General features: G+C 41.3%; 1 protein-coding gene across 1 annotated transcript in view; it reads right to left on the bottom strand.

Moving 5' to 3' along the window:
- Positions 1 to 12,872, bottom strand: part of TRPV3 (transient receptor potential cation channel subfamily V member 3) — a 62,280-nt gene that overhangs the window by 36,494 nt on the left and 12,914 nt on the right. Inside the window, exons 5-8 of the mRNA XM_069221436.1 lie at positions 8,417 to 8,593; positions 7,592 to 7,750; positions 5,520 to 5,618; positions 5,170 to 5,243 (exon numbers count right to left, since the gene is read on the bottom strand). Coding sequence (XP_069077537.1) covers positions 5,170 to 5,243; positions 5,520 to 5,618; positions 7,592 to 7,750; positions 8,417 to 8,593 — 509 coding nt within the window. The remainder of the gene's footprint in view (positions 1 to 5,169; positions 5,244 to 5,519; positions 5,619 to 7,591; positions 7,751 to 8,416; positions 8,594 to 12,872) is intronic.

The raw sequence follows: 12,872 nt of genomic DNA, 5'->3' as shown, positions 1-12,872 counted from the left end.
ATCACACTAGGGCCCCGATGTAAGACGGCCTAGTGCCTCGTTGTGCCACATTAGCGCTATGTTTTTATGCTAATGTATCCCAACGAGGCCAAAATCGCTGCACCAGGTTTACAAAGTGGTGCAATGCATGCACTGCGCCACTTTGTAACCGCTTGCTCCACAGTATGCCTGCGCCAGGCATAATGTATGCAAGGGAGTGTTCACCCATTAGGTGGGGGCTGAATTAATGGCACAAAGAAGTCGAAAAGATGTCTTTGTGGTATTTTTTAACGTCTGCACAGAGGGGGCTTTAAAAGGAGGCATACCATTATTTATAATGGGCCTCAAAAGGCTTTGCAGGATTAGCATAAAAAATTGTGATGCTAATCATGCAAAGCTCCAAACTAGCGTCAACATGTTTGACGCTAGTTCCCTAACTACTGCAATGGTGCACTGTATGTTAAATATGGCGCACACATGGTGGCGCTAGGAGGGTGCTAAGGGGTGCAAGATAAGTGCCACTGCATTAGATGCAGCACCACTTTTCTCAAATCAGGCAATAGATGTACAACACTCTAATTAATGGCACTCCACTCAGCAGCACTGGACTCTACAATTTGAAACACATTTTTATTACAAGAAAAAACCTCAGTTATACTTAAGAAAACCTTATTTGTTCTTTCTATATAAACCAAATTTAAGCTACAAAACTACACAAACGTTAGAAATTCTGAAGTTATAGTTATAGCTTACATTCATTATTTATGCACCACCTACAAATTACTACAACTATATTTATTATTTCTATACAAATCAATCTTAAATGACCCAAACATGAAAGATTCTAAAGGTATACATTACATTTATAATGTATGCAACACCTTAAAATTATTATAACTTAAGCACCTCCATACACAATGTATTGAACTCAATTGTATATGCACTGTATTCTGACAAATGATGTGATTTGCAATGTCACAAATGCTCTTATGAATGCTATGATTTCGTATAGTATACGTGATGTATTCTAAATGGGTATAACAAGTGCGTGGAGAATGTACAATTTATAGTTAATTTATTTAATTAATTTCTTTGTTAGTTCATTGAATATGTATGAATACATATATATCTATGCATCTACATATGAATACACACACACACATATATATATTTATATATATACATATGGGTATATGTGTATATATATATATATATATATATATATATGCCTGATTACGAGGCTGGCACTGTTCAGTCCGCCAGCCTTTTGGTGGCGTTCAGAAGCGCTGCTGTTGTGGCGGTCCAACTGCCACATTAAGACCCTGGCAGTCAGGCTGCCAGTATTCCACCAGCATCTCCAGGATCCATGATCCCGAAGGTCTGGCGTGGTTGCCGAGCACGTAATCCGCCAGGGCAGTGCTGCATGCAGCTCTACCCTGCGGATTAAGACCTTGTTCGCCACCAGCCATTTCATGGTGGTAACACCTGGCGGATCAGGTGCAGGGGACCACAAGGGGGGCCCTGCATTGCCCATGCACTTGACATGGGCGGTGCAGGGAAACCCTGCCCAGCACCATCTCAATGTCCATTAAACATTGCGAGGATGCTGGTGCACCTGTGGGCTACAGCATTGCCGCCGGCTTGATTACGTGCCAGAGACAATGCTGTAGCCTGTTTCCCGCTAGGCCAGCAGGTGGAAACCAAGGTTTCCGCCCGCCAACCTAGTGGTTAACTCCTAATAGGTCCAGCGGGGTGGTGGCAACAAAGGCAGAAGCCACCCTGTCTGGAGTTTGGCGGACAGGCTAAACTGTCTGCCAACCTCGAAATGACGCCCCATGTTTCTGTCGAAAAAGTGCTTTTTGACTTGCCTATATCATTGGCACCGTTTGATGAATCTTCATGATATTTTCTAAAAGATAGTGTGCCGATGATTCTTGTTGTGCCTGGGAAGTTACTGGGTGATCCATCGATCAGGGGCTGAGAAAAAGCGAGGGTCAAAAACATACATTTCCCATGTTAATTCCCATAGGAGTTTTAAACGCGATCCCAGCCCAAACTGCTGAACGGAATTACACAAAGTTTGGCTGAAAGGTAGCTTTTGGTACACAGATTATGCTTTCAGTTACTTGGTGTAAAACTGTTCAGCAGTTTTTGAGATATTAAAGTGTGCCGCAGATCCTCCTCGATGACTTTGCAAGTTTGTGCACGGAGCAGCAGAGCTCTGATTGGCCGGCAACAAGTCAAACCAGGGAGTGTTTAGAGCCATTTTGGGACTCAGCTTAAGCTGAGTCCCATGAAAAAAGTGAGAAAAAATGAAAAGGGGCCAGGGTAGGAACACACTGACCCCTTAGCTCTGGTGCTAGGGTGCCAGAGGGACCCCAGCACCAGGGCAAATAAGCACTTTTTTAAACAGTTTTGCTGCAACTTCCGGATGACTGCGCAAATTCATAGCAAATTATTTTTTTTTAAAACAAGTGCTGGCTCCCACGCTTGTTTTTGTCAAGTCCCCGGGTGGGCCAGGTCCCGGCAGCATGTTCAAATAAAGGAGTGGGGCACATAGGGCTCATTTTGATGCCCCGGGAAACACCAACTACCCGGGGCTTCAATCAGATATAATGCAAGAGAGGCACATGGCCCCCCACAGACCTGGGTACAGCCACCTCTCAGGGGCTTCAATCAGATACAATGTGGGAGAGCCGTGCAACCCCCCTGCCACAGCCCTTGGGACCGCCACCTCCACGGACCTTAATAAAGTGTAGTGAGAGGGTCTGCTCACCCCCCCCCAGAGCCCTGGGGACCACCACCTCTCCGTGGCTTCAATCAAATACAATGCAGGGGGACAATGCAGCCCCCCCACGGCCCCAGGGACCACCACCTCCCTAGGGATTCAATCAAATACAACAAAGAGGGGGGACTGCACAACATCCCCCTTGCAGTCCCGAGGTCTGCCACCCCCCTGGGGCTATTTTACATTGGAGGGGGGCCATGCGGTCCACCTCAAGGAGTCATAGATGGCCCAGCGGTCACCACCCCCTAGGGCTGGCTCCTGCTATGTTCCGGGGTACCCACCCCGAGGACATAACTGTTTGCTTTGACTTGGCTGGAGATTGGACAGCTCCAGCTAAGTCAGAGCAAACACTTCACTTTCTGCAAGTGAGAGCTATCAAACAGCTCTCACTTGCAGAAAGTAAAGTTTACATCTGTTTCCCTGCACACAAAGATATGTGCAGGGAAACAGATGAAAACATTGCTCCCAAGCAGGGAGCTGCTATTTGAAACAGCTCCCTTCTTGTGGGAGCATTGCCAGCTCCCACAGGATGCGGGGAGCCAGCTAGGACCTTGGGGGGCCTTAGCCTACCCTTGCAGTCTTGTCACTCTCTCTCTCTTCCATCCCATAATGAGATGGAAGAGAGAGAGGTTGAAAGGACACTGCACAGTAAGGGGCCACCTTTGGTCCAGTGGTTAAGGTCTCAGACATGCACACTAAAGGTTAAGGGTTCTAGTCTAGTGGGCACTATAAATAGTCCAAAAGCACTTATTGACTTATTGGGGGGGGGGTCTGTGGTGCTGGGAAGAATGGTTTGCATACTTTGCTGTTGATAGCAAAATTGCCTATTTCAAACATGTTTGTTAACAAACGCCTCCTACATCAGCAAGTGAGTCAGAGGATACTCCCCACACTCTTTTGGCTCTTCCCAATTTCTTTAACAATTTTAGGGTACCAAGCCTTCTGTCTGTATTGGAGTTTGCAACCGACAATTTCTATTTTGGCTAGTCCAGAACCTTTGGGTTGACTGACATAACCTTTAATGCCAAAGACCCAAAATGGACAATGGGAGCAAAAAAATCCTTTGTAGGATAGAGGGTGCTTCTATTTATTAAATTTACATTGACAGACACTTCGCTAACCCAGGTTCAAGGACTGTTAGTGGACTCTCCAGATATCGCTAACTTTTAACCCTCTCAAGTTTTTGTAACACTAATTTCTAAAAAAAAAAAAACACACAAAAGGATTATACCATACCAGGCAAAAACACTTAACTGGGTAAAGGGCTCTTCAACATGTTTTTATGGAGTGGAGAGCAAATTAAAAAGGGAAATGACTATTGTTTGACTACCCTTTCCCTTCATCCTCCTTTGACAAATCTACATCGACTTGGCATGTTAAACATAAACCGGATAGATGTGTTTCAGAAAGTTTAGTGCAAAGATAGTACAGATTTGATTTGAGGAGAAACTTTGACTTTACTATAACTTGCTAACCCTAATCTGTAATGGTTATGATTAAGAATCATATTGTTCATCAGATGTATATTTCCTTAAAGATTCCTATATTTAACCAAATGAACTGTTCTTTGTGACTAAGATTTGGTTTATGTTCTACATATCGTACCACAATCTTTGCTAATACATAATTTGGGTATAGGATCTCACTTTAGAATTATCTTCCCTATATAGACACTTAGCTAGGGTTTTCAATAGCTGTGCAACTGCTCTGTGAGGTTTCACATCTTGGACATGTATAGGCAAAGATTTTCTCTCTGTAGGGTAACATAATGGGTATGTTCTAAATGGGGTCAAAGAAGAAGTAGACAAATATGGAAACATTGATTATTGTATGACATATATGTCTACTCTAGGCAGTTATCAGACAGAAATAGATTGCAAACAATTTATTATAATAATTAACTTATTCAGGTTACCCAACAGTGAGTTAAATTGTTTAGGAATTGCTACAATGTGTGTGATGCAAACACTTAAGAAGTGGAATTTAGTACTGGTATACAGGTGAGCTAAGAGATATGATTGAACTATTATTTGGAATGGCATTAATTGAAGCTATGGAAATGATATTACGTACTTGTTTAACTCTGTTTATATAGGATCTTTGTTGGGTGCTTGCTAATAACACAAACAAATTACCCAATTCAGAAACTTACATTGTCACCCTGCAACTGAGAAATATTTACGAGATTTTATGAGGCATGTGAGTGCATGCAAAGTTTCCAAATATGTTTAATTTAATTACTTTGAGTGATTACTGCTCAAGAACTCGGGCCTGATTTAGAACTCGGCAGATGGGTTAGTTCTAAATCAGGCCCTCTGTTTTCTAAATGTATAAGTACTTTGGAAATTAAAATCCTAAATACTATTAATCCACATTTAAAAAATCTGTAGCACACAACTTACAACTGGACGTGGAACCATGCATCCGAGAGAACCGATCGAAGGTTTGTTGGGCGAACCATGAAGAATACTACACTCTAAACCAAAGGAAAAAATGAGTAATCTAAAGTTAGCATTTTCAACCAAATTGCAGACAGTTTATGGACAAGAGCACACATATTTTTGTTTGAGTTACAGAATTAATTTAGTGATTTTCGTTGATCTAATTTGCATTTGGTTAATTCATAGTAATTGAAGTAAATGCAGTTAATACTACAATCCACTGCTCCCATCATATCAAAGTACATCACCTATTAAAATTTTATTGTCAAAATAATTTGCTAAAAACATTTAAAAGTATAGCATTGACTCACCTCTTTGACCATGAAGTATGTTGCACACACAATGATAAATATCTGTCCTACTAGCTGAATCCATCCTACTTCATTAGTCATATCCAAAGGAGAAAGAGCCTGCCAAATTGAAAAAGACATATTTATTAGAAATGCGCAAATTTACAATATATATATCTATACCCAAATATGATATTTTCTGACTTTTATGAGGTACTATAAGTACTGTAAAGGAATTACAATAGCAGTTCTTGTTGTTGGATCATAACATTGGTCCTTTGAATGGACCACAATTATATGAGTATAACTAATATAAAATGGACACACAGACATATCAACCCTTCCTCTGAAAACAGTTAATAACAGCTGTGATTGGTACAGCAAGAAATCCTACTCCTGACTTTGGTTTTCTGTAAATGAGGAAAGGAGGCCAACTATTCAGAAGAGAAAGTTTAAAAGTAATATCATATTTCATGCTGTATTTTGAAATCCAACTCTGAGTTACAAAGCACTTACATCTTGAAGTACCTTAAAGATCAGAAACAGTGAAGAGAAGCAGAACATCTTTTATTGCAGCACAAGTTAAAACACTGGAGAGCTAAAAGGCAATGCATGACCGATACAAATGACATGCCAAGTTGATTGGATTACATAGAGAAATACCAAAGAAGTTTGAAGGAAGTGGAATATGTGGGCTTCTCAAATAAACTTTATGACTGTGTTGATTGCAGCAAAATGCTGCATAGATTGCAAAGAGGCATTGCACTGTGTGGAATCCCTATAGGAAATGGTGACCAAGACAATCCGATCAATTGATTCACCTGCAGGATATATCAGATGTTTCTTCTTGAAGGAACTACATGTAGATATGTTTGTAAGTTTTTTACAGTGAATACATCAGATTTGTTTTGTTAAAAGTTCATATGCAAAAGTACGGCACAGATTGATCTTTGGGATTTGATTTTCCACAGCAAACACTACATGATCATCTTTTTCAAGGCAATATAATTGTCTGCATGTATCATAACACTTGAACATGCTGGTAGGATTGCATAGATTACGTACTGACAATACCATGAATGGATCATATTGACTGGAAGAACTACACCTAATACCTCTTATAAGGCCATGTCAGCTTGTGCCAGAGGTGGGTGGTATTTGTTGGCCTACCTACAGCCAATGCCACAGCCAACACTACATGCTGATTAGGCTACCTGAAGCCAGTGCAAAATATACACGTGATCTTAATACAATCTATGTCAAAATTGCATTTTACTGAATGGACAATTACAACCAGTGCAAAATATGGAGTCCTGTTGACTGGAACATCTCTTCCAGAGCATTCTGTTATTTGTCTATCTAAGGGCAATGTAACAGACAATGGACTGGCTGTCATCAATCCTGCCAAACTGGCTTTTTTAACCCTCTTTAAACATACTGTCAGTTTGCACTTCACTATGTCATAGCATCCATCATGTAGCATTTCATAATACACCTACCACTGTTTAGTACAGTATTCGGTTAGTGAACATAAACAAGAAAACATGCTGCTTTTCTGTTTTAATTCCTTATATATATAAATGACCATCTGCAGTCCTATAACTTACATATAACAGAACACCTCCCTTATTCGACATAAAGTACTCTGCTGCCCTCTAGATAAGGTTTGCACAAAACATATCTGCACAAATAGATGCCAAGATGAAGAATGCTCTACAGTGCTACAGAAATGTTGTTTGGATATATACAAGCGTGAATAACATAACATAAATGCCTCCAATAAAATAAAAATAGTGTTTTCTGAAAGGGCCAAGGTTTCCTTTTACTGCTAGAATTCACCGTGCTTTCTGTAAACTGGATAAGCAAGACACTTCTAGAATCAATGAGATATCCACTACTAGGGAATACTACACTGGAAGAGTTTACTGTAAGTGTAACTGACTTGCATGTACCTGACATGGTTGTAGATGGGCAGAGAGGTGAAAATCTATCTTTGTTTAACCATGTATATTATGACATTTAATTGATCAGGCTTATCTTTACTGCCAAGTTTAATTTACTGTAGGTAGTCTTGTATTCTGTAGTTCACAAACCTCATCTCCACGGGGTCGAAAGTAGGACACCATTGTTAGTGCGATGTTATACAGTAAGGAAAACAAGAAAGACATAAAGAACATGTATCTTGCAAATTTTTTCCATTTCATCTGGAGCAGGGTGTGCAAGGGTTCCAAAGACAACAACTCGTGGCGGTTCTGTAACAAAATCAAAGAGAATAGAGCATATGGTGAAGCTTATTTGAAAAACAAATGATATAAAACATAACAAATTGCAAGTTTAAACAAGTACAAAATAGGTGTTCAAATGTCTTTCCTTGGAACTTTTACTTGAGGATTTGTTATAGATCTGAAAGCAATAGTAGGTTCACAATGGGCAGATAGTTACTGGGCAGAGAAAAAACACCCATAATTCTGGTTACAACAACATATCAAACCTGAGGATACATGAACTAGGTGGCACAATTCACTAACTGGCATGGTGCTTATTTTGCCACCTTTGGGGTAAAATATTTTAATATTTAGTTAATTTTGGAATGTTTTTATTTGACTAAGACACAGCTGAAATTGAAAATATCCCAAACACACACTTCCTTACAATGTCCCATAACATGATAAATATTCTCCAATTTACTCACACTGTGGAAGTCTATTGCTGTAATGATTATATTTGACTCGGTAGAGAAGGTGTTAATCATGGATTTATGTACTTTTGTTTTTCCTTGTCTTACAATAGAGTGTTTACCTAGAAGAACCTTATTTTAAGATTAAGAACAGATTGCACAATTTTTACACTCTGCTAATGCTGAGGACTAGACTCCTTGTTTCATCATCATACAAATTATATAATCTACACGTTCTTACCGTGGTCTCTGCATTGTAAACCACAATCTCGAGCACTGAGTTGACTGCGGTGGTGTCCACATCATTCAAATCATAGAGTGAAGATGAAACTGGACCATAAGCCCAGTCAGTGAATTTTCTAGAGAGGACTCTGTTTTCTTTGTCTTTTATTTCTCTACTGAGAATGTAATGCAAAATCTGAAAGAATTCAAACAAAGTGAACCAATATCAAAATGATCCAAACTCATTTGTCATAGTTTGTGAATTTCTTTCAGGCAAAATACTTTACCAACACTTATGTATCAGGAGCAATGTCTAAAAAATGTATGAACATTACATGCATGGCATCCCCAGTTGTTTAGTCTTATACCACACTGGAGCTAAGAGGGAAACTACATGGTTGGGAAAAGCCTCCGCTAGAAGAGACATCAATTAAAGTGAACCCAGTTTAAAACTATAAAAAATCTGTATGAACTATAGGAAGGGGAAAGACTACGTTTATATGCAATACCCTGAATTTAGGAAGCTTAGGACCTAAAGGGTGCAACTCAAACATTAATAGGTACTCAAAGTTCATTCCATATCAGGGTTTTCTCCAAACAAATGAATATTTAGCCAACCTGTAGAACACACTTCATGTGAGCAACATTGTTGGAAAACACATAATAAATATCTATATCTAGGGCTTCTTAACATTGGTGCCAACCACTAATGTACCATAGGTGGCTGACTGGGGCCAAGTAGCCCATTTTAACAACCAAAGGACTCAGATGACATCATGCAGACAGAGTCAAACTGAAACTTCTGAAGGTGAAACAGCCAGTGTAATAGCAGGTGGGAGGGGTCTGTTAATAGAAGGTAAAGGTAAACGCAAACACATAGGGCCTGATTACGACCTTGGCGGAGGGGATTACTCTGTCACAAACGTGACGGACCTCCCGCCTGCAGTATTACAAGTTCCATTATATCCTATGGAACTTGTGATAGGGCAGACAGGATGTTTGTCACGTTTGTGACAGAGTAATCCCCTCCACCAAGGTCGTAATCAGGCCCATAGTGTACTCTATACATGGGTCACCATTAGTACACTAAAAGTTATAAGTGCTGTGTCTACAAATGGCCATATAGGCAGTGTAAGTAAAGCAATGCAAAATACAATTCTAAGAACAATAGTGAGGCCTTCCCTCATAAGGCAGGTGAAAGTCCCTCCCCCAAAATTGATTGTAGTGAAGTGCCATATTGCAATTAATAGCTGTGCTGATCTACTGAGGGTCCGAAAATGTGCCAATAACAGCGTTTAAAGGAATGGTACCCCACATGACTAAATTCCTTCAAATCCAGAAATGTATAATCTTGTTTTTACCTGATAAGGTCCAAAGACGGCCAACAGATATTGCTGAGTGTAAAAGATTGAAAACACCGTTGAGCAAAATGGTAAAATGGCTACGGACTGTTTTGTGCAGAAACTAGCAAAAAATGGCCCTTCAAGGCCAATTGGAATATTCTACAGCCTGGTCAGCATCTGTGCCCAAAGCACTCAGCGTGTGAACCGGGCGTTTTAGACTTAGCTACACGAAAGTAAAAAAGGTACTATATATATAATATCATTGAACATAGACGCCATATTTGAAAAGGGGTGTTTGTATAGAAGCGAAATTGTTCATTAATACAAGAAAAAAGAGACGGGGGAAATCAAAGTTCTAAATCCCCATCTCTCGATGCATACAGGTGCTAAGCTAACTGAGTGATGAAAGGGTCATGGTTCTCCTGAGTCCACAGTATAGCAAGACAAAATAATTGGCGTGTAACACAGACTGGGGACGGAGATAGGGCAATATATATTGGTTTGTGTTAAATGTTTCTTTTCTTTTCGATTACAGCCATCTCATTAACCAGTTACCCCATAAACCCCACTGCAGTTCGAAATTAATTCTTCTCATTAACAATTCATCCACTTATCTCTATTATCTCTTATTTAACAATATTTCACATGATTATGTGTGATATGCTGTGGCAGATTTATGTCTCCTTGTCTGGCATTAATTTACCATATCATCTTGTGATTCTTCATTACTTTGTTGCTCCATAGTATTTAGTACCAATTCCCATGTCATAGTATACTTATTCTCTCCCGTCTTTTTTATCCTGCACTGTCACCCAGATGGTTATAACTGACTCCCAAGATTTATATGTCGGGCTTACCTTTCTGTCATACTTCATGGCTATATTTTGCTTAGCTATTGTATGCCCCAGTTCCACCACTTTCTCGAGAGCCAGGGTGTGTGTTTAATCTGTGTTAATCCCAATAAACAAAACTGCTGAAAATTGAGGAGAAATCCAACTAATACTCTTAGGCCCAGATTTAAGAAGGCCTACCACCTCCTTTGGGTGCAAGAAAAGTGGTGCTGCATATAATGCAGTGCCACTTTTCTTAAATTTGGGCCTTAGTTTCTGAACAAGTACTTGCCAGAATCTCCAGATCACATTACATTCCCACCTCATATGTCCTCTCATATATTCTACATTTGGGACAATCGCTACTATTAGTAGAGTTTATCTTTTTCATCACTTAGAGGGTTTTGTACGTTCTATGCCTGCATTTGTAGTGGATGGCAACCTATATTATAAATAAATAGGTCAACAGTAAGTCTGAAGTGCATGATCACCTAATGTTGTGGTTAAACAAGTTCAATTCTTACTAATGTGTCCCCAAAATCTACAGTAATCAGAATAGAAATAGTCTACTGATTTATTTCAGAGCAAAATGAAGACTATGGCCCTCATTACGACCCTGGCAGTCCGAAGACTGCCAGGGCCGTGGTGGCGGTCTCACCAACGACGGGTCGGAGGTGAAGAGCGCCAAATTACAAGTTCGGTGGTTTGGCCGAAGCCAAACTGCCAATACTCTGCCCGTCCCGCCTCTTTTCCGCTGTCCGCAGGGCTGGAGGTGAGCAGAAAAATCTGGCGGTCTTACATCCTGGCGACAGGAATAAGCATTCCTGTTGACAGGATACACTTGCACACACATCCACATACTCTCACACACAAACACCCCCCCACTCACGTCATACACTCTCATTCACGCTAACATACATACACAAACACTGCACTCATGCATGCATTCACTCCCTCCCCCTCCAGTGCAAAACATACATTCACACCCTCTTCCCCTCCTCCCTCCAGCTCATACATACATGCACACCACTCCCCCTTGCAACGCATACACACACTCACTCGCTCTCCCAGTCCACTGACACACACACACCTGCTCTCCGCATTCACTCACACAAACACACACTCCCTTCCCCATCCACTCACACAAACACTCACCCCCTCCCCGTCCACTCACACAAGCACTCACCTCCCTCCCCGTCCACTTACATACACATGCACACCCATACACACACTCACTCCTTCCATCCACTCAGTCGCACCCATGGACTGAATTGCTCACACCCGCACACATGCTCTCAACCCCCTCCCCCTATCCACAAACACTCACCCCCCACCCCATCCACAAACACTCACACACCCCCACCCCATCCACAAACACTCACACACCTCCCTCACCCTGTCCACATCCACAAACACTCACACACCTCCCTCACCCTGTCCACAAACAATCACTCATACACGCAGACACGCTCCCACAGGTACCCCCCTCCCCGCATTCATGACATTCACAAACGCATCACATAGACATCCGCTTGCAGGTTGGACGATCCACTTACTTCGTCTGTCAAGGAGGTCATCTGGGAGGGGACAGGTCCCGGCATTTCCATCCATGGCAGCACCCCACCACCAGGACACCGTCATGCCGTATTGAGGGGCGTAATAGGGCATGTGGCGTCCCTTTGGCGAGGTGGTGCCGGCAGTCTAACTGCCTCTTCACCGCCGACCGCCAGCATGACTGGTGTCAGAATTCCACCCGATTTCAGGTGGAATTCTGAAATCAGTAGTAATAAGGTGGTCTTAAGACAGTCAGCACTGGTAGTCTTTCGGCGCCCACGGCTTCAGCGGTCTTACGAAAAGACTGCCGAAGTCGTAATGAGGGCCTATGTATGCAGTTTGTGGTACCCGTGGTATCAAAACCAAAAATGACTAACACTAAAGGACATGCACACATAGATAGCCAAAAGTAGCCTAAAGAAAATGTCGGGTAGTTCTATAAAGCAAGTCGTATGTATTCTTAAAGGATTTACAATTGAAATCTACATATTTTGGGCACTACCACCACAATGATAGGAATGGGTAAGGTTGTGATATTCGGTTCCATTCTGTGGTGACAGCGCTGATCTGATTTGCTTGTGGTACCTTTAAATGTCTGGGTTGCAACCCTTAGGTCGTAAGTTACGAAATCTGAGGGTATTGGACACAGAAGTAGGCTACTTTCTATGGGATATACGTACTTTGTGTACCTTGCAACTCTCTGATCGGGATCTTTATAACTCATTCAGCTTCCCTTTCTCCTCCATGA

Source organism: Pleurodeles waltl, chromosome 3_1, assembly GCF_031143425.1.
Source record: "Pleurodeles waltl isolate 20211129_DDA chromosome 3_1, aPleWal1.hap1.20221129, whole genome shotgun sequence".
NCBI classification, from domain to species: Eukaryota; Metazoa; Chordata; class Amphibia; order Caudata; family Salamandridae; genus Pleurodeles; species Pleurodeles waltl.
This window is presented reverse-complemented; position numbering and strand designations above follow the sequence as displayed.